The 23,336-nt window shown below is 43.8% G+C and overlaps 1 protein-coding gene across 1 annotated transcript in view; it reads right to left on the reverse strand.

Annotated features, from left to right (window-relative positions):
* Positions 1 to 14,731, reverse strand: part of LOC120988618 (probable N-acetyltransferase 16) — a 50,105-nt gene extending 35,374 nt beyond the window's left edge. Inside the window, exon 1 of the mRNA XM_040416203.1 lies at positions 14,452 to 14,731. Within this exon, the coding sequence (XP_040272137.1) occupies positions 14,452 to 14,634 (183 nt within the window). The 5' untranslated portion in view covers positions 14,635 to 14,731. The remainder of the gene's footprint in view (positions 1 to 14,451) is intronic.
* Positions 14,732 to 23,336: the final 8,605 nt, after the last annotated feature.

The following is a 23,336-nucleotide window of genomic DNA, read 5'->3' on the forward strand; positions in this document are numbered from 1 at the left end:
CCTCACATATAATATTGCCCGTACAGCGGATTACTGGTGCTTCGTTTATTAATCCGTCCCCTCCTAACCATGGGGCACTATGGGTCTCAGTTTTTTTTCCTGTTTTCATCTGCCCCCCCCCCTCCCGTTTTTGGAGCAGGGGTGGCTTAGTGTTTTTCCTCCTTCTCGCAGGTGCCAGACGGCAAGGCCAAAGTGGGTCCCGCAAGCGCCGGGCCCGTCGCCGCTTCTGGTGGAAGTAGGCGCCCCAGTTCCTCCAGGCGGCGCTCACCATAGTCTTTTGATGGTATGTCGGGTGCGTCTGAGGAGTCTGGTCTGATGTTGCAATCAAAACCGTAAGAGGCAGGTGCCTACCATCCATTCAGCCTGGTCACTGTAGTGGCCCCTTGGGTTGCAGTTCCTGTACCTGCTACTTCAGTGGCGCCGTCCCTGATTACGCTACGCCTGGTGAGTACCAATGCACTGGGGCTGGGGAAATTTCTTGTATAGTGATATATTAATTATGGCACTCTTGGATGCGTGCACCCTTAAAAAAAATATATATATATATATAAAAATAAAAATAAAAAAAAAATTCTAACATTTTTGGGTCTAACTATTAAATTTCTTTTAGCTTGTTGCTTTATGAAGGTAAATGCTTGCCTCTCATGTGTGTTCGGATCTCTGGAGGAACTTTCTATACAGTAAAAAAAAAAAACATAATAATAATTTTAAATTACATATTGTAAAAATTTAGTTCATTGCCTAAGGGACGAGGTCGTATATCCCTGTTGGAACTTTAGTGCTACCGCCGTATGCTGTACTCCAGGCAGCCCTTTTGGCTGTGTTGATGCTTAAGGCAAGCTGGTAGCTCAAACGTCCAGTCTTTCTGAGTTCAAACCCCTTTCAGCCTTTTTAAAAAATAAAAAAAAAATATATATATATAAAAGAAAAACAAACAAACAAACAATGTTTTCTTGGTTTTCACGTAAGTTCACCAAATATACAGCTTTCATAGCTCTGTGGGTAATTGCCTTGATTCTGATTTGTAAGGTTGTGAGTTCAAGTCCCAGGGGAAACTTTTATCTCAAAAAAAAAAAAAAATCTAAGGGTTTTATTTTGCAGTAGCGAGTTACAGATTTAGCTATTGGTATAGTGACCCTCTTTGAGTATATCATATGTAAGTATTAAAAAAATAAATAAATAAAGAATAATAATAATCATGTGTATATATATATATATATATATATATATATATATATATATATATATAAAATAGAGTATGTTATATATATACAAGTAAGGACATAATATGCCGGGGTTATTTTCTCATATTCCGTAATAATATAATAAAATTGTAAAGTATGGGTAGTGTTACATTCGGGTTCTTTCCTGTGTAAAGTAGTACTGCCTGTTTGGCTCCTACCTTTGGCACTATGCTGTGTGTATTTAATAAAATAAAAAGTGATAATAATCATTAATGCGTTCTATTTGTGCTTTCAATACTATCATATATTGCGGGTTTTTATTCATCATAGTCAGCAATAAAATAGATTAAAAAAAAAAAGAAAAAAAAAATGGTTAAAGTACTGATCTACGATGCAGTGAGTTCAAATCCCATCACAAACTTTTACCAAAAAAAAAAAAAAAAAGGGAAAAGCAACATGAAGAGATATGCTTCTTGTAGTGGTTGCCTTACTTGCTTCTAGTATTCTAGGTTTAGTTTGAATCCTGGCAGAAACATTCGGTAATAGAGATAACTTTGTATATTTACTTTTCCCAAACCCCTGGGCTATGATACAGTAGCTGTGAGTTCAGACTCCCTCACAAATTTTTCTTGTTTATATTTCATTTGCTCATGTCCAGTGTTACAAGAGTCGCAGTTAGGTGGGTTTCAGTAGGGACGAATCCAAGGGGTATACCCGCGATGTGTTTGGCACAAGAGGCCTTACCCTAGCGCTGCTGGGTTGTTTGGCTCGGTGGTATTGGCGCAGCGGTTAAAAAAAAAAAAAAAAAAGGGGTTTGTACGTGCTCCGCTGCCTCTATTTGGGTGCATATGTTAGGATCCATGTCTCAGGTATTTCGGAAGTTTAGACGGTAGCGGACATCCGGGTCCGTTCAGTTGTCACTCAGGATAGAGCCTTAAAAAGATGCTTGCACAATTCATGTAATTTCATTTTAACCTGCAGCCTTTCAATCCCCGTTCTTATCAGTTTTGGAGTGGATCAGACACGATGATTGGTCCTCTTATGCCTTCAGGCCGTCATTTGACCCTCCAAAATATAATTTTCATGCATCATTTCATTGTACGGTAGGCGATGCGGCTGTAATAAGTGAGTATTTTCTTTGGCAAGTTATGTTTTGTCTCCTTCAGCCTTCTGTTTTGGCTTATTTATATTTCATTAAAGTGTTTGTCTCTTCATTCCAGGCCGCACTGCGTTTGGGGTTTTATCCCAGGTTTTGTATGGGGTAATGGTTCTATTGGGCTTAGTGCCCGCCTATACATTATGGTCCAGTGAATCTAAGTGGTGTGTACCTCCTCTTCCGCCCGGTTTCGATTCTGCGGTTATTTGGGTATTCGGTTATGACTTTACTATGATGGGCCTTCAATTCCTTTTTCTCATCATGGTTTTTCCCCTGTGTTTTTGCATTTCACCAAAAGAATGAAAAAATAAATGAATAAATAAAATTGGAATATGTAACTAATCCAATACATAATTAAAAGATAAGAATAACATTTGTAAAATGTCATGTGTATGGAATAGAGGCATTCTATGGCTTGTTATATGATCGATCCTCCATGTGTTCTGCTCGGGCTAATTGTTTTTTCTTTCAGGTCGTGGCGTTCGGCGGTTTGCTGGTTGGCCTTTCGGATATCTTCCGTGGGTTCGGAGAGAGGACCACGGCCCGGTGGGCGTTTTCGGTTGTCGAGAGGTGGAAGTTTTTGGAACGGGATGCGGGATTCCAGGTGGTTGGTATAGAGTTGTGCCAGGGGCACGATGATGCTGGAGACCCAGCTGGGATAATTCCCTGGCCTAGTCCGTATCTTTGTACCTCATGGTTCTTACGTATGTTTATTCCGGTCATTTTTAGGAGGTTGGTGATAATCTCCCAAGTGGGTTGTTTCTGGGCTGTATTTGGGAATGCGTTAGGGATACAATACAAATGCGTTAGGGATACATTACAAAGGTATAGTTCAAGGGTATATAGTGTAGTGGTTACAGCTGGATCAACGACCTCTCTAACCTTCTTTCTCCGGACGCAGGAGATTTCCTCTGTTCGTGGCTCGGTCCTGGGGGTAGATTTATGGGAGTTGTGTTGCTTTCTTCTGAACCCTCTCTAGCTCCGGTATGCCTGCTTGTTTACGGGGCACCAGAACTGTACACTGTCCTTCAGGGTGGTTTGACTAGTATTTTAAATGGGGGTTGGGCTATGTTCTCCTCATGGGTTTCTATTCCCCATTTTCATTAACCGGTTTTCTGATTGGCATTGGTTTTGATGATACATGTTTTGCGTTTTGTACGCTAGTTAGTTTTCCTTTTCCGGCTATGAGTTGCTGCTATGGCTGATTGGTATCTACTTTGCCTTATAAGTGAAGGTTTTTGTAAGAAGGTTTTTAAATAGACCCTGTTCCGCTGGGTGGTGGTCGGAGCCCCGTTTGGAGAGCGGTTCTCCTCCGTGGCGGCATTTGAGTACAGCGGAGATATGGTGGGAGCAGATGGCGTGCTTGCCCGCTGGGAGTCCAGCTGGGGGCATACTGCTCTGATGATTATGGTTTAACTTGCCTGCTGGGAGTCCAGCGGTGGGCATACCGCTCTGATGATTACGGTTTAACTTGCCCGCTGGGAGTCCAGCGTTTGGCATACTGCTCTGATATTATGGTTTATTAAGGTTTGCCGCTTTAATAAAGAAGCTGTGGCCGATCACCATCCAGCAATAAAATGATACAGTTGTCTGTGTTGTTTGTTATGGGTCAAGGTTGGGTAAAGGGGCCAGAGGTGATTAAAGGTGTTTTCCCCCTTCCCATGTTTCCCTGAATACCGGCAGTCTGGCAAGCGCCCGACTGTATAGGGAGGGTGCTTAGGGACTGATGGTCCTCCTCCCCCCATTCCCCCCTTCAGGACATTCTGGGAGCTGGCCCCGTCATGTAAGGTTTAAGTAGTGTTGGATTAGGACGGCCGTTAAGGGGTTAATTCACTGGTGGAACCTCCTTAGACTGGATGGGGGCGGTGCAGGAATCCTGAAGGTACATATACCCCTCCCCCTGTTCCAGCACTTCCTCTTGCAAGTGGAAGCAGAAATTGGCCCTCCCTCCCTTTTTGCGGTTATCATTGAGAGGCGGGCGAGGTGCGCGGTTGTGATCAGTTATGTATACTTGGTTATTCTGTGTTGTTTTTTCTATTTCTTCAGATCCCTCGCTGGGAGTCCAGCAGTTTGGATATCGCTCCGATGATTTCGGTTTTGGAGAGCTGCAAATTCTGGTTGAGTTTATGAAGTCACAGCTGGCGGCATTTGAGTACAGCGGAGATATGGTGGGAGCAGATGGCGTGCTTGCCCGCTGGGAGTCCAGCTGGGGGCATACTGCTCTGATGATTATGGTTTAACTTGCCTGCTGGGAGTCCAGCGGTGGGCATACCGCTCTGATGATTACGGTTTAACTTGCCCGCTGGGAGTCCAGCGTTTGGCATACTGCTCTGATATTATGGTTTATTAAGGTTTGCCGCTTTAATAAAGAAGCTGTGGCCGATCACCATCCAGCAATAAAATGATACAGTTGTCTGTGTTGTTTGTTATGGGTCAAGGTTGGGTAAAGGGGCCAGAGGTGATTAAAGGTGTTTTCCCCCTTCCCATGTTTCCCTGAATACCGGCAGTCTTAAAGGACACAGCACACACCACGAACCACACAGGAACCCAGGACACCCATAGCTGCAATAAACGTGAGACACCATAGGAACATCTATGACCAAAAGGGTGGCCCTCACTGGACAGATGGAATAACCAGACAAGGAGCTTAACTCCAGCACACACCAAGGCTGGAGTAGAACTGACTCCTGACCTGAAGCCACAGGTATAAGAAGCCCAAGTAACCACACCCACACACCCACACCCACATAAACCCAGTGTTCACAAAACACTAGGAAGGGAGTTAACCCTTCCAACACCAGACAAGGGAAGGAAGCCACTTAAAGGGGAAGTGCACACACAAGGATACTAATCCACATGTTACCACCGGCAACAGCATGCGTGTGCAACCATGTACCGGCAATCAACTAGAAGGCCGAGACACTGCCACCGCATGCTCTCACAGCAACACGTTGCCGCGGGCAACCGCAAGTTTAACAACAGTGTCACAGCGCAAACCAAAGGCCCTGACAGGAGCAGATGGAGGAGGAACCATGTTCACAGCAGGGTGGCACCCAGACTAGCTCATGGCCATCACTGGTGCGTGAAATGGGGGGATACCGAGGACACAGGCGATACACCTCCCACAGAAGACAAATTTTCGTTGCCTCTGGGTAGCCTGGCACACATGAGCGATTACATGCTGCAGTGTCTCCGCAACGACCGCTGAGTTGCCCACATTCTAACTTGTGCTGATTACTGGGTGGCCACGCTGCTGGATCCCCGTTACAAGGACAACGTACCGTCCTTAATTCCGTCACTGGAGCGTGAACGTAAGATGCGCGAGTACAAGCGCACGCTGGTAGACGCGCTGCCACGTCCTCAAACTCCTACTCCATATGGAACTCCACCTCATAAATCCATTTTTTTTTTTTTTGTACGTGTCTTATTTTATATAATTTCACTACTTTGTCATTTACATTTTCTGGTTAAATTCACCAATTTTTGGGTGTATAATACCACTGCTATACCTAGTAGGCCGGTTAAAAAAATATAAATAAATTGTCATTAACATTTTCGGGGGAAATTCACCAATTTTTGGGTGTATAGTACCACTGCTATACCTAGTAGGCCGGTAAAAAAAAAAAAAATAAAAAAAAAAAAAATTCTCATTAACATTTTCTGGTGAAATTAACCAATTTTTTGGTGTATAGTACCACTGCTATACCTAGTAGGCCGGTTAACAAAAAAATAATAATTGTCAGTTGCATTTTCTGGTCAAATTCACCAATTTTTTGGTGTGATGTACCACTGCTATACCTAGTTGACAGCTTAATAAATTTCAATAATTTTTATTTTACATTTAGGGTGACAATAAACAATTGTTTTCTGTCATAGACCCCTGCTCTACCAATTAGTACAAAAGTAAGTTACAAAGGAATGGCGTAAAAAAAAAAAAAACTGTAAAACCTCTGACTGGAGCTTAACTCAGAAGATAACTAGATAACCTATAAAGAGACACTGAGAACTACTAAGCTAAAAAATATTATTTTATTGAGTATATAGTTAAAAGCATATACAAAGAGATGACAGACAAATGCAAAAAGTGCAGTACAATCTGGGAGAGTTTATCAAGTACAACAGTGTGATAAGGTAAGTGACCTAAATGTAAGAGCCTATAAGTAAAGAAGCTACTATATAAAGTATACATTGAAAAGAGTATCCACTATTAATGAGAGTGCAAGTAATGGCATCAAATATAAAGTGCAAGTGCATGCTATATAGTATAAGCAAAAAAATAAATAGCAACACTCCAATGTGGATCTCTTGAATGTATAAGTATATCTATTCAGCCAGATACAGCAAACAGTAAAGTGCATGTGCAAGCTGCAAGAAGTAAAAGGCAAGAAACATAACCAAGGTTGGTTCAAGAGGCAAAGAGCCGGAGCAAGTTACATCAACCATGCGGTCCAAAAAGGCAAGGTCACATACCGTGTATAAGAGGTAACAAATCCACAGGAAGACTGCACACCCCGACGCGCGTTTCGATTTGAAACCTTCCTCTGGGGGGTACAGTCTTCCCACTGGAGAGCTCGTATTTAAATGCATATACCACCAATCGAAGTGCGCTGGTCAGTCATGTGATACCCGGGAGGCTGATTATTCTAAGGCACAGGTGAACCGCGCGGTGGCCAATTGCGCGAGTGCAGCTGTGCCTTTTGATCAAGGACCTTCCATGACGTCAATCGCGTCATGATCCCACGAGATATTCAGAGGCCGCGTAATGGCCAGTCACGCAGGCGACGAAGTCAGGGGGATGGGTCATATGATCATAGATCCCGATCACATGATCTCCTATAGTTCAACCCCCGGATAGGAGGTAAACGTCACAGATCATGAACAAGTGAGTGCATTAACATCAATAGTGCAGTTATATGTTCAATGAAAGTGCAATGTGCATGTTACATGGATGACAATGAATTAATAAGTAAACAATGGGAATAGTGAGATCAAGTGAATCGCGGTCACAGGATCTCCTAATGATGCGGCAGCCAGTAATGGACACCCAACAGAGGGAGATCGCATGACAAAGGGTCATAAATTAATAATTAAAGTACCAAGTAGACAGGTTAATTAATTTCTGTAATTTTTCTGTTACATTCTTGGGTTCACATTATACAATTTTAGTTGTGAATAAACCCCTGCTCTGCATAGGTGACAGGGAATAAAATTTCTGAAATGCTTCTTTAATTGATGCGCGCCACCTCCTTTGATTCAATGCTTAAACTTAAACAAGTTGTACCACATTTAAGCTTCAATACTTTGTCCCACATTTCCGCTATAATCTTTTGGCCAACATTTACGCCTCAATAGCTTTTCCCACAATTCCGCTTGACTGTTTTGGCCCACATTTGGGCTTCTGTAATTTGTCCCACATTTGCGCCTCAATAGCTTTTCCCACATTTCTTCTCGATCCCAATTTTTTTTTAGAAATTTATCTCCCTTAAATTTGGTCTCTTTTTCTCACGCTCCCTCTCCGGCCTGGAACCCTGATTCCCCGCCACCCGTAATCACCATGGTAGGCGCATAAAAAAGCATTGAAAGTGGATCATGAACATCACGGGGACGTGCGACATGGTGGGGTGGGGCAGTAAGTATGCACACGCCTACACGAACTAACTGACAGGGGTCAGCCCCTGCAACGTCTGGATCTCCAAATTGGGCACAAGGCCTGAGCTTGCCCTTTACCCCTTGGAGGTGCTGGCCTGCCCTGCAGCCAGGGTATTGTCTGAACGTGTGTTTAGCACGACTGGAGGGTTATATTTCCCAATGTTTTGGTGTGTACCCTAAATTAAAAAAATAAAAATAAATTTTAAAACAAAAAGCAGTGTAGGCTACCTCCTCCTCCACCGCCACTTCCACCTACACCGCCACATCCACCGCCTCCTCAACCTCCTTCTGCATATGGACCTGGTCCTCTTAGAGCAAGATTATTATTTTTAAATTTTACGTATTCTATGTTGTTTAAAGTCATTTCCCTATCCACATTGGTTTGCAGAGCACTTGCCATGCTCTTAACCACATGTTGATGACATTTGCAGCCCTCTAGCCCTTTCCATGACATTTTTACAGCCATTTTAGTGCTCGAACTTTTTTCCGAAGTTCGGCCGAACCCGTCGAACCCGAACATCCAGGTGTCCGCTCAATTCTAAACGTAACCACAGGCCTATGTGTTTGATCCATCTGTGGGGCTGTGGGGGCCTTTTTACAAGAACGGGGTATGCACTTGTGGCGGCACAATGAGTTTGTACTGGAGTTATTACGGTTTATTCTGGAACATAAAGTGTTTTTGTTTAATGGCCGCCTGTTCCAACAGCTCAGGGGAGTGGCAATGGGTAGCCCATGTGCACCGACCTTTGCCAATCTCTACCTGGGCTGGTGGGTACGGAAAGCGTTTTTTACTGAGGAGGAAAACAGATGGATCAAACACATAGGCCTGTGGTTACTTTATATCGACGACGTGCTGATCCTATGGTCTGGGAGTGTGAGTGACTTTAAAGACTTTGTCACTGACTTGAATAAGAATGACCTGGGACTATATTTCACGTCGGAAATCCATCAAAACCACATCACCTTTTTAGATCTTAACATCTTTAAGGATCCTGAAGGGAATATAGGCACACGTCTGTTCCGGAAGGACACAGCCACTAATAGCCTCCTACGTTGGGACAGTTGCCATCTTGTAGCTCTGAAAAAAGGTATTCCCAAAGGGCAGTACTTAAGATTACGCAGAAACTGCTCTATCAGTTCAGATAGCATGTAACCAGACACCTAACAACTACAAGGCCGGGATCTAGTTGAATTCAGTGGGTAATATAATGTTAGCTATCTGAACTGATAGAGAAATTTCAATTTCTCTGCTTTTAAAACAGAAAGTGATACCTCATAAAATATTTATTACTTAACATTCCCAATATGTCTACTTTATGTTTGCATCATTTTGGAAATGTCATTTTATTTTTTGGGGACGTTAGAAGGGCGAGAAGTTTAGAAGCAATTCTTAAAGTTTTTAAGAAAATTGCCAAAACCCACTTTTTAAGGACCAGTTCAGGTCTGAAGTCACTTTGTGGGGCCTACATAGTGGATACCCCCATAAATGACCCCATTGTAGAAATGACACCCCTTAAGTTACTTAAAACCGATTTTACAAACTTTGTTAACCCTTTAGGCGTTCCACAAGAATTAAAGGAAAATGGAGATCAAATTTTTAAATTTAACTTTTTTAGCAGATTTTCCATTTTAATCAATTTTTTTCTTTAACACATTGATGGTTAACAGCCAAACAAAACGCAATATTTATTACCCAGATTCTGCAGTTTACAGAAACACCCCACATGTGGTCATATACTGCTGTATGGGCACACGGCAGGGCACAGAAGGAAAGGAGTGCCACATGGTTTTTAGATGCCATGTCCCATATGAAGTCCCCCTGATGCCCCCTTACAGTTGAAACTCCCAAGAAGTGACCACATTTTGGAAACTAGGGGATAAGTTGCCAGTTTTATTTGTACTATTTTTGGGTACATATGATTTTTTGATCATTCATTATAACACCTTATGCGGCAAGGTGACCAAAAAATGTGTTGTTTTAGCACCGTTTTTATTCATTCATTTTTACAGTGTTCATCTGAGGGGTTAGGTCAAGTTACATTTTTATAGAGCAGATCGTTATGGACGTGGCGATACCTTATATGTATACTTTTTCTTATTTATTTAAGTTTTACACAATAATAGCATTTTTGAAACAAAAAAAATGTTTTAATGTGTCCATGTTCTGAGAGCTATAGTTTTTTTATTTTTTGAGCGATTTTCTTACGTAGGGGCTCATTTTTTCTGGTATGAGGTGACGGTTTTATTGGTACTATTTTGTGGGACATACACCTTTTTGATCACTTGGTGTTGCACTTTTTGTGATGTAAGGTGACAAAAATAGATTTTTTTTTTACACAGTTTATATTTATTTTTTTACGGTGTTCACCCGAGGGGTTAGGTCATGTGATATTTTTATAGAGCTGGTTGTTACGGACGTGGTGATACCTAATATGTATACTTTTATTCATTTATTTCACTTTAACACAATAATAGCATTTTTGAAACCAAAAAAATTTTGTTTTTGTGTCTCCATGTTCTGAGAGCTATAGTTTTTACATTTTTTCAGTGATTTTCTTATGTAGGGGCCCATTTTTTGTGGCACAAGGTGACGGTTTTATTGGTACCATTTTGTGGGACATACGCCTTTTTGATTACTTGGTGTTGCACTTTTTGTGATGTAAGGTGACAAAAATTGCTTTTTTTACACAGTTTTTTTTTTAATGGTGTTTATCGAACTGGGTTGATCATGTGATATATTTATAGAGCCGACCGTCACGGATGCGGCAATACCAAATATGTCTATTTTATTTTATTTTTTCTATTTTTTTTTTTTTAAATTGCATTCCTTACATTTTTTTAACACTTTATTTTTTATTTTTTTATTTTACACTTTGCATCCCCCATAAGGTCATACAAGACCTCACACAGCTCCTGCACTCTTCGGTCCCAGCGATCACATGAGCGCTGTGTATACAGGGAGTGCAGAATTATTGGGCAAGTTGTATTTTTGAGGATTAATTTTATTATTGAACAACAACCATGTTCTCAATGAACCCAAAAAACTCATTAATATCAAAGCTGAATATTTTTGGAAGTAGTTTTTTTTTATTTTTTATTTTTAGCTATTTTAGGGGGATATCTGTGTGTGCAGGTCACTATTACTGTGCATAATGATTAGGCAACTTAACAAAAAACAAATATATACCCATTTCAATTATTTATTTTTACCAGTGAAACCAATATAACATCTCAACATTCACAAATATACATTTCTGACATTCAAAAACAAAACAAAAACAAATCAGTGACCAATATAGCCACCTTTCTTTGCAAGGACACTCAAAAGCCTGCCATCCATGGATTCTGTCAGTGTTTTGATCTGTTCACCATCAACATTGCGTGCAGCAGCAACCACAGCCTCCCAGACACTGTTCAGAGAGGTGTACTGTTTTCCCTCCTTGTAAATCTCACATTTGATGATGGACCACAGGTTCTCAATGGGGTTCAGATCAGGTGAACAAGGAGGCCATGTCATTAGATTTTCTTCTTTTATACTCTTTCTTGCCAGCCACGCTGTGGAGTACTTGGACGCGTGTGATGGAGCATTGTCCTGCATGAAAATCATGTTTTTCTTGAAGGATGCAGACTTCTTCCTGTACCACTGCTTGAAGAAGGTGTCTTCCAGAAACTGGCAGTAGGACTGGGAGTTGAGCTTGACTCCATCCTCAACCCGAAAAGGCCCCACAAGCTCATCTTTGATGATACCAGCCCAAACCAGTACTCCACCTCCACCTTGCTGGCGTCTGAGTCGGACTGGAGCTCTCTGCCCTTTACCAATCCAGCCACGGGCCCATCCATCTGGCCCATCAAGACTCACTCTCATTTCATCAGTCCATAAAACCTTAGAAAAATCAGTCTTGAGATATTTCTTGGCCCAGTCTTGACGTTTCAGCTTGTGTGTCTTGTTCAGTGGTGGTCGTCTTTCAGCCTTTCTTACCTTGGCCATGTCTCTGAGTATTGCACACCTTGTGCTTTTGGGCACTCCAGTGATGTTGCAGCTCTGAAATATGGCCAAACTGGTGGCAAGTGGCATCTTGGCACCTGCACGCTTGACTTTTCTCAGTTCATGGGCAGTTATTTTGCGCCTTGGTTTTTCCACACGCTTCTTGCGACCCTGTTGACTATTTTGAATGAAATGCTTGATTGTTCGATGATCACGCTTCAGAAGCTTTGCAATTTTAAGAGTGCTGCATCCCTCTTCAAGATATCTCACTATTTTTGACTTTTCTGAGCCTGTCAAGTCCTTCTTTTGACCCATTTTGCCAAAGGAAAGGAAGTTGCCTAATAATTATGCACACCTAATATAGGGTGTTGATGTCATTAGACCACACCCCTTCTCATTACAGAGATGCACATCACCTAATATGCTTAATTGGTAGTAGGCTTTCGAGCCTATACAGCTTGGAGTAAGACAACATGCATAAAGAGGATGATGTGGTCAAAATACTAATTTGCCTAATAATTCTGCACTCCCTGTACAGCGATCTAGAAGGCAGGGACAACTGGGCACTGTCCCTGCCTTCTCTAAGGGTTGCCCTGCTGTCACTGCACGATTAGCGTGCAGCTGCGATCTCTGAATGGACGTTTTAAAACGTCCATTCAGAGATAGAGAACCACCTCCCGGACGTTTATATTCAATGGGCGGATGGGAGGTGGTTAATAAATGTGGAGAGGGGGTGGTTAGGAAGATAAAGAGGGTGGGATTTAGGTTTTAAAAGGAGGTGGCCGTGGGCGAGCGGGTGCCATTTTGGAGGTAAAAGAACTCCCACCCTACCAACCTAAGGTTTATAAAAAAATTTTTTTTAAAAAGAGAGAGGTCAGGGGGTGATGTAATGAGGCTGGCATGGTAGTGAATTGGGGGATGGGGTGGATTACGGGCATGTGTGGCTGTCGCGGCAGTCGTGGTGATGGGAGATCCTAGAAGCTGGTGGTATATGACAGTATTGGAAAATGGGAGGGCCTCAATGGTGGGGCTGGACTCTCATAGTTTGAGGCACTTGGTTGGTTCGGAGAGGCGTCCATCAGTTGGTGTCTCCGAGCTGGTGTTTTACATCTGGAGGCAAGATGGAATTGCCATGTTGGCTTCTTACGGATGGTAAAGTTTTGGGGCTTCTACGATCTCCCTCGTCAGGGGTTAATGTTATTGTTATTTATGTATGTATTTATTTTATTAATAAAAACGGCTGCTGTGGCCAATTTAATCCAAGCAGAGTGTGTGCGTGCTTATTGGAAAGGTCTTGGGGGAGGAGAAAATTTTGAGGATTATGGGTGAGGCCCTGAGTAATTAACCAATAACCTATTCAAGAGAGGTCGGACTAGGACGTGAGGTAGGTGGAGGCTGACATGAGAGGTTTTGGTAGGAAGGGCCGGGCAGGAGTGAGTTAATAAATGTGGAGAGGGGGTGGTTAGGGAGATAGAGAAGGTGGGATTTAGGATTTAAAAGGAGGTGGCTGGGGGCGAGCGGGTGCCATTTTGGAGGAAAAAGAACTCCCGCCCTCCCACCCTAAGGTTTATAAAAAATAAAATAAAATAAAAAGAGAGATCTGGGGGTGATGTAATGAGGCTGACACGGTAGTCAATTGGGGGATGGGGTGGATTACGGGCATGTGTGGCTGTCGCGGCAGTCGTGGCGGTGGGAGATCCTAGAAGCTGGTGGTATATGACAGTATTGGAAAATACTCAATGGTGGGGCTGGACTCTCATAGTTTGAGGCACTTGGTTGGTTCGGAGAGGCGTTAACCAATAACCTATTCATGTTGAAGACACACTTCATCAATAGATACCAGTTATTATATACTGCAGAGTGCAGCGCGTTAGTCAGCTGCGTACACTCTGCGTTATATCCCTTGAGACAGCCAACAATCCCACTGTTGTTACGTAAGGGAACTCTGAGGAGATACTTTGTGGTCCACATTTACAGTTCAGAGTATCGACTAGTTTACCGTCGATATTTTGTTTGCTTGTTTGTACACATTGAGGAAGGGCTCGCATACCCTCCCCCTTTATTTTAACGTATACCTAATAAACTTTGTAGTAAATCTGTTCCTCTAATCCTGAAAAATACTTTAATTTTAAGCAAATTAGGTTTTTGGTGCACTGTGGGTGGGGCCACTCTGTGCAGTAGACCTGGCGCCTCCTGTGTCACAGCTACCAGCTATAAATTCTCAGGGACTGTCCATCAAACAAGAGGGGTATGAGCCGTGCCGCATCACTGGCCAAGTTGCATGAAATGGAGCGACCCCACCCACAGGGGCTAAAAAAATGATTGGACATGCTGGATTTCAACATGTCTGATCCTATGGTCCTGCAGGAGATAAGACTCTACCAGAGGTGTCTAGCAGTGGCTTATTTCCCTCTCCCTATTAATAATCTTAATAAATGTGACCATCAGACATCAATCATTTACTCTTTTCTACTCACCACTTTCCCTTCACACCTGGCCACGAACATTCTTCTCAGGGGTTCCTTCAGCCATTTATGGTACATCCCCGGCACATGGTCCAGTCCGTTGTATAACCCACTAGAGATAGACATCAGTTCTTCATAGTCTTCTGCCGTTGCAGGCGAAAAATCTATTTTTGGAACTGAAGTCGGAACAGACATGGTGTCACTGCGCGATATAGACCAGAGTCTCAGCTGAAAGGAGAAGAGAAGAAGTTTAATCAGGCAAAGTCTACCATCATTCTTGAGATTGATAGGGTTCCCAGCAGTCAGACATTATCCGATACTTGTCCCTTATACTGGGGATACGTTTTAATCTTGGTACAAATCCTTTCACCATTAACAACCGAGATTTTTTTGGAGGTTGGATAGTAAAAAACAAAACAAAAAACATGTCGTTATGAAAGACTCTTTGAAGCCTCTCACACCCTCTGAGCTAAAAAAAACAACAACACGTAATAAATGGTATACAACCCCCTGATATACATACTGTACATGAGACACTGGTACACGTTTTTATCAGAGTGTATAAGCCCACTCACCACGCCAAGGTTGCCTCCTTGAGTGGGACCTACACTAATGTGGCACGGCACCACATGATGCCCACCAGCGCTGCACCAGTAGGAGGTGGGACCCAGCAGTAAAACAGCACCCCTACTACTAGACAAAGCCACCCTGGCTGAGTGGGACCTATTCTAATGTGGCACAGTACCACGTGGCAACTACTTACGCTGCAGCACTGCATCAGCGGGTGGCAGAACCCAGCAATAAAACAGCAACCCTGCTGCTAGACAAAGCCACCCTGTCAAATTGCGGAACGCACATGGGCCTGTATTCATTTGCGCAGTTTGCGGATTTGTAAAACACTACAGTGGTGGAATGCGCCCTTATGCCGAGAAGCAATTTTAGATCAAAGCACAGCATGGGGATGTGCGATCAAAGATGTGGACCCATTGACTTGAATGGGTCCGCAAATACGGAGATGTGGAATGGTGGGGAACAGAAGTACGGAACGGAACCCCACAAAAGCACAACTTGCTCTATCTTTTTGCGGAACGGACGGATCGCGGACCTATTCAAGTGAATGGGTCTGCGAAGCGCTTGTGGCTGCCCCGCGGTCGGTGCCCGTGCATTGCGGACCGCAATTTGCGGTCCATGGCACGGGCAGCACATGGTTGTGTGAACAAGCCCTTACTCCGTGTGCATTCTGTATGTCTGTATGTCTTCAAAAAAAAAAAAACATTTCCTATTATTGTCTGCATTACGGACAAGGATAGTCCTGTTCTATTAGGGGCCGGCTGTTCCGTTCTGCAAAATAGGGAATGCACATGGACGTCATCAGTATTTTTTGCGGATACGTTTATTGCGGACCATAAAATACATACGGTCGTGTGCATGAGCCTGTATGTAAGTATGATTTTACTTATTTATTTTTATTACACTGTGCTATTAATGTCAGATGCCGCGATCAGCTATTAACACGGCATCTGAGGGGTACAATGATGGGGGCAGCGCAATCACCCTTCCCACTATTTAGAAATAAATGTGCTTTGTGATGAAGTAATTCGTCACAAAGCAAATTTGTTTGTAAAATTCGTGTTTCTCTCCGTGCCTTCGCACCACAAAAAAAATAGAACATGTTATTTTTATGGGGTGTGAACGGATCACGGACCCATTCTGCATGTTGCCGTATTGCGGACCGCATTTGCAGATGACATTAGGGACAAGGGGAGGTGCACTTTGGTGCATGATATAGGAGTATTTTATACTGGCACAAATTATAGGGCACTATGGGGACTTTGGCTCAATTGGGGGCACTAAGAGAGTTTTCTGAGCACACAGTAGGGGTCATTGGCACACATTATGAGGGTACTATAGGGACATTGGCTCTACGGGGCACTAAGAGGAGGTATTTTTTATACTGCCACACAACAGGGCACTTTTATGTACTGGCGCACATTATAAGGGGGCATTTTTCTACTGTTACACAAAGGCCTCTTTCACATGGGTGTTGCGGGAAAATGTGCGGGTGTGTTGCGGGAACACCCATGATTTTTGCACTCGCGTGAGAAAAATCGTGCATGTTTGGTACCCAAACCCGAACTTCTTCACAGAAGTTCGGGCTTGGGATCGGTGTTCTGTAGATTGTATTATTTTCCCTCATAACATAGTGAGCATTATTTACAGGAACAGGACCTTTGATGACGTCACTCCGGTCATCACATGGTACGTCACACGATCTTTTACCATGGTGATTCACCATGGTAAAAGATCATGTGACGTACCATGTGATGACCGAAGTGACGTCATCAAAGGTCCTGTTCCTGTAATTAATGCTCACCACAGGTCCTATTCAACAAAGGAGACAGAAGGAGATGCCGGGCTACGCGATCAAGTGGACTAAGGTGAGTTAATTATTTATTTTTTAACCCCTCCAGCGCTGTTTTACTATGCATTCTGTATTCAGAATGCTATTATTTTCCCTTATAACCATGTTATAAGGGAAAATAATAATGATCGGGTCTCCATCCCGATCATCTCCTAGCAACCATGGGTGAAAATCGCACCGCATCCGCACTTGCTTGTGGATGCTTGCGATTTTCACGCAACCCCATTCACTTCTATGGGGCCTGCGTTGCGTGAAAAACGCAGAATATACAGGGAGTGCAGAATTATTAGGCAAATGAGTATTTTGACCACATCATCCTCTTTATGCATGTTGTCTTACTCCAAGCTGTATAGGCTCGAAAGCCTACTACCAATTAAGCATATTAGGTGATGTGCATCTCTGAAATGAGAAGGGGTGTGGTCTAATGACATCAACACCCTATATTAGGTGTGCATAATTATTAGGCAACTTCCTTTCCTTTGGCAAAATGGGTCAAAAGAAGGACTTGACAGGCTCAGAAAAGTAAAAAATAGTGAGATATCTTGCAGAGGGATGCAGCACTCTTAAAATTGCAATGCTTCTGAAGCGTGATCATCGAACAATCAAGCGTTTCATTCAAAATAGTCAACAGGGTCGCAAGAAGCGTGTGGAAAAACCAAGGCGCAAAATAACTGCCCATGAACTGAGAAAAGTCAAGCGTGCAGCTGCCAAGATGCCACTTGCCACCAGTTTGGCCATATTTCAGAGCTGCAACATCACTGGAGTGCCCAAAAGCACAAGGTGTGCAATACTCAGAGACATGACCAAGGTAAGAAAGGCTGAAAGACGACCACCACTTAACAAGACACACAAGCTGAAACGTCAAGACTGGGCCAAGAAATATCTCAAAACTGATTTTTCTAAGGTTTTATGGACTGATGAAATGAGAGTGAGTCTTGATGGGCCAGATGGATGGGCCCGTGGCTGGATTGGTAAAGGGCAGAGAGCTCCAGTCCAACTCAGACGCCAGCAAGGTGGAGGTGGAGTACTGGTTTGGGCTGGTATCATCAAAGATGAGCTTGTGGGGCCTTTTCGGGTTGAGGATGGAGTCAAGCTCAACTCCCAGTCCTACTGCCAGTTTCTGGAAGACACCTTCTTCAAGCAGTGGTACAGGAAGAAGTCTGCATCCTTCAAGAAAAACATTATTTTAATACAGGACAATGCTCCATCACACGCGTCCAAGTACTCCACAGCGTGGCTGGCAAGAAAGGGTATAAAAGAAGAAAATCTAATGACATGGCCTCCTTGTTCACCTGATCTGAACCCCATTGAGAACCTGTGGTCCATCATCAAATGTGAGATTTACAAGGAGGGAAAACAGTACACCTCTCTGAACAGTGTCTGGGAGGCTGTGGTTGCTGCTGGACGCAATGTTGATGGTGAACAGATCAAAACACTGACAGAATCCATGGATGGCAGGCTTTTGAGTGTCCTTGTAAAGAAAGGTGGCTATATTGGTCACTGATTTGTTTTTGTTTTGTTTTTGAATGTCAGAAATGTATATTTGTGAATGTTGAGATGTTATATTGGTTTCACTGGTAAAAAATAAATAATTGAAATGGGTATATATTTGTTTTTTGTTAAGTTGCCTAATCATTATGCACAGTAATAGTCACCTGCACACACAGATATCCCCCTAAAATAGCTAAAACTAAAAACAAACTAAAAACTACTTCCAAAAATATTCAGCTTTGATATTAATGAGTTTTTTGGGTTCATTGAGAACATGGTTGTTGTTCAATAATAAAATTAATCCTCAAAAATACAACTTGCCTAATAATTCTGCACTCCCTGTAATGTCATGGATGAGATTTGCAGATAGCTGGAACTTATAAATAAACGAGCGACTGGCTTGATCCCAAACTAAGGAGCTTATAGGTGAGCCCTATAAAACCCTAAGAGCTCTCCCTGACTGCTATGCACATACAAGGGTCTCGATGGTAGACGATTGCATGTCCACGTACCTAAGCCTGTGTGACACCTGAAAACCCTATAATAGTGAGGGGACACGACCACCGGCTCCCTGCACTTAATGCGGAGGGAGTCTGGGTCACCTAGAATCAAGCCGGCAAGCAAACACAATAAAGTAAAGGACGTATCTGAGCTAACAGAATACACAGCCTCCAGCAGTGAACACTTCACCCAGGAAGTAGTATAAACCGCAAAGTGAGGCAGTATGGGAGGGAATATAAAGGAAGACGATTATGTCTAAATAAGTGACACCTGGCAGAAGGAAAGGAGATGAGAAAGTGAAACCAAAACAAAGAACATCATACAAGAGGTAGAGAATAGTGTTGAGCGAACAGTTCGAGCATAGTTCGGGTCCGTACCGAATTTTGGGGTGTTCGTGACACGGACCCGAACCCGAACTTTTTCGTAAAAGTTCGGGTTCGTCGTTCGGCATGTATTTTGGCGCATTTTGAAAGGCTGCAAAGCAGCCAATCAACATGCATCATACTACTTGCCCTAAGATGCCATCGCAGCCATGCCTACTATTGGCAAGGCTGTGATTGGCCAAGTGCAGCATGTGACTCAGCCTCTTATAAGCTTGTGCGCACGTCGGGACGTGCTCACTCCCGATGTGAATAGAACAGGGATAGACGCAGCTGATGCTAGGGCGAGAATAGGCAGGGATAATTGAATAACTGGAAGCAAATTTCTCTCCTCCACCTGTGATTCATCTGAACAACTGCAGCTGAGCTGCTTTTTTGATAGGGATTGGCTATTTTTAGAGTGGCCAGAGTGATTTTTCCATCCACATGTACCCGGGCTGACCGCCGGCCGCCATTTTGCGACTTGTAGTGCTGCAGCAGAAGCTGCCACAGTGTGCATTCCAAAGCTCCAAACAAGTCAGACATCTACACCTGGGATTCAGACCAATAGCGATTTAGCAGCACAGTCCAAGGCTATTTTTTTTAAAGGTTGTGCAGACCATTTTGTGGCACATGTTACTGGGCTGATAGGCGGCGGCTATCTTGGGACTAGTGCTGCAGCACAATCTCTCCCAACGTCCATTAATCACTTGTAATAGTGGCCTGTGCCATAGAAATCCTACATCAGGGACTTGGGTGTGCTTGTGTCACCCCTACTAATACCAGTCCACCTGTAATCCATACAGTGAAAAGCCATAAAGTATTCCAGTGAGGGAATTTTTTTTTTATTTAAAAAAGGCCAAGTTAGTTTATCTGGCGTTCAATATACTAGATACAGTTAGGCCTGCGTTTCATACATCTGGAATTAGCAAACTAATGTGCTGGGGTTGGGAAAACATATATGTACCCATACTAGAATCTGTCAAAGAAAGCGGTACTCACATATAACAGTCATTCCATCTGTAATCCATACAGTCAAAAGACTGAAAGTATTCCAGTGAGGGAATTTTTTTTATTTAAAAAAGGCCAAGTTAGTTTATCTGGCGTTCAATATACTAGATACAGTTAGGCCTGCGTTTCATACATCTGGAATTAGCAAACTAATGTGCTGGGGTTGGGAAAACATATATGTACCCATACTAGAATCTGTCAAAGAAAGCGGTACTCACATATAACAGTCATTCCATCTGTAATCCATACAGTCAAAAGACTGAAAGTATTCCAGTGAGGGAATTTTTTTTATTTAAAAAAGGCCAAGTTAGTTTATCTGGCGTTCAATATACTAGATACAGTTAGGCCTGCGTTTCATACATCTGGAATTAGCAAACTAATGTGCTGGGGTTGGGAAAACATATATGTACCCATACTAGAATCTGTCAAAGAAAGCGGTACTCACATATAACAGTCATTCCATCTGTAATCCATACAGTCAAAAGACTGAAAGTATTCCAGTGAGGGAATTTATTTTATTTAAAAAAGTCCAAGTTAGTTTATCTGGCGTTCAATATACTAGATACAGTTAGGCCTGCGTTTCATACATCTGGAATTAGCAAACTAATGTGCTGGGGTTGGGAAAACATATATGTACCCATACTAGAATCTGTCAAAGAAAGCGGTACTCACATATAACAGTCATTCCATCTGTAATCCATACAGTCAAAAGACTGAAAGTATTCCAGTGAGGGAATTTTTTTTTTATTTAAAAAAGGCCAAGTTAGTTTATCTGGCGTTCAATATACTAGATACAGTTAGGCCTGCGTTTCATACATCTGGAATTAGCAAACTAATGTGCTGGGGTTGGGAAAACATATATGTACCCATACTAGAATCTGTCAAAGTAAGCGGTACTCACATATAACAGTCATTCCATCTGTAATCCATACAGTCAAAAGACTGAAAGTATTCCAGTGAGGGAATTTTTTTTATTTAAAAAAGGCCAAGTTAGTTTATCTGGCGTTCAATATACTAGATACAGTTAGGCCTGCGTTTCATACATCTGGAATTAGCAAACTAATGTGCTGGGGTTGGGAAAACATATATGTACCCATACTAGAATCTGTCAAAGAAATCGGTACTCACATATAACAGTCATTCCATCTGTAATCCATACAGTCAAAAGACTGAAAGTATTCCAGTGAGGGGATTTTGCTTATAAAAAATAATATATTTCATTGTGGTGCGAGTTGAATCGCAACAATGAAGAAAAATACTATTAAGGGACGAGGACGCGGTCGTGGTGGTGTCCGTGGAGCCTCTGTTGCTGGTAGAGGACGTGGCCGTTCGGCCCCAGGCGCACACAGTAGGGAACGAACTCCCTCAACTAGCCGGCAGAATGTACCGCAATATCTCGTGGGGCACAATGCCGCTCTTAGGATGGTAAGGCCTGAGCAGGTACAGGCATTAACGATTGGGTGGCCGACAGTGCTTCCAGCACGTTCACCACATGGTCTTCCACCCAGTCTTCTGCGGAAAGCGCACAGGTGGCACCTGAAAACCAAGCCCATCAGTCTGTCACATCACCCCAAGCATATCAGGGAAACGGTCTGAGCCACAAGTTATGCAGCAGTCTCTTCTTCTGTTTGAAGACTCTGCTTCCAGGGTTTCCCAGGGGCGTCCACCTAGCCCTTCCCCAATGGAGGAAGACATACCATGCACTGACGCACAACCACTTATGTCTCCAGATGAAGAGGACATGGGAATACCACCACAGCAGAGTCACCGACTCTCTGATGATGACGAAACACAGGTGCCCACTGCCGCGTCTTTTTGCAGTGTGCAGACTGAACAGGAGGAGGTCAGGGAGGGAGACTGGGTGGAAGACGATGCAGAGGACGATGAGGTCTTAGACCCCACATGGACTGAAGGTCGTGGCGATGACTTTCACAGTTCAGAGGAAGAGGTAGTGGTGAGACCGAGACAACAGCGAAGCCAAAGAGGGAGCAGGGGGCCAAAGCAGACGAGCCGCCGCCCCCAGAGTTCGCCTGCTACTGGACATCGCCAACAGGGACCCAGCCCCACAAAGGCAGCTTCACAGAGTTCCCTGGCATGGCACTTCTTTAAACAATGTCCTACCGACAAGACCCGAGTGACTTGCACGCTCTGCCATCAGAGCCTGAGGCGAGGCATTAACGTTCTGAACCTCAGCACAACCTGCATGACCAGGCATCTACATGCAAAGCATGAACTGCAGTGGGGTACACACCTTAAAAACCAGGCACTCGCTGAGGCTCCCCCTGCTCCCTCTACCGCTGCTGCCTCGGCTTCCGCCTCGAGAGGAATGTTGCCACCTGCCGAGCAGCAAACAGAGGATGTGCCACCGACACCACCACCACCGCCACCGTCAACTAGCGTCTCCACTATATCACACAGCAGCGTTCAGCTCTCAATATCTCAAACCTTAGAGAGGAAGCGCAAATTCCCCCCGAGTCACCCTCGAGCCCTTGGCCTGAACGCCAGCATTTCTAAACTGCTGGCCTTTGAAATGCTGTCATTCCGGCTGGTGGACACAGACAGCTTCAAAAAGCTGATGGCCATGGCTGTCCCGCAGTATGTGGTTCCCAGCCGCCACTACTTCTCCAAGACAGCCGTGCCTTCCCTGCACATGCAAGTGTCCGATAAAATCAAGTGTGCACTGCGCAACGCCATTTGTGGCAAGGTCCACCTAACCACAGATACGTGGACCAGTAAGCACGGCCAGGGACGCTATATCTCACTAACTGCACACTGGATGAATGTAGTGGCGGCTGGGCCCCCGGCGGACAGTTCCTTGGCGCACGTCCTTCCGCCCCCTAGGATTGCAGGGCATCATTCTCTGCCTCCTGTAGCCTCCTCCTCCTACTCGGCTTCCTCCTCCACTGCTTCCACCAGCTCATCCGGTCAGCCACACACCTTCACCACCAACTTCAGCACAGCCCGGGGTAAACGTCAGCAGGCCATTCTGAAACTCATATGTTTGGGGGACAGGCCCCACACCGCACAGGAGTTGTGGCGGGGTATTGAACAACAGACCGACGAGTGGTTTCTGCCGGTGGGCCTCAAGCCAGGCCTGGTGGTATGCGATAATG

This window comes from Bufo bufo, chromosome 1, assembly GCF_905171765.1.
Source record: "Bufo bufo chromosome 1, aBufBuf1.1, whole genome shotgun sequence".
Taxonomy (NCBI): Eukaryota; Metazoa; Chordata; class Amphibia; order Anura; family Bufonidae; genus Bufo; species Bufo bufo.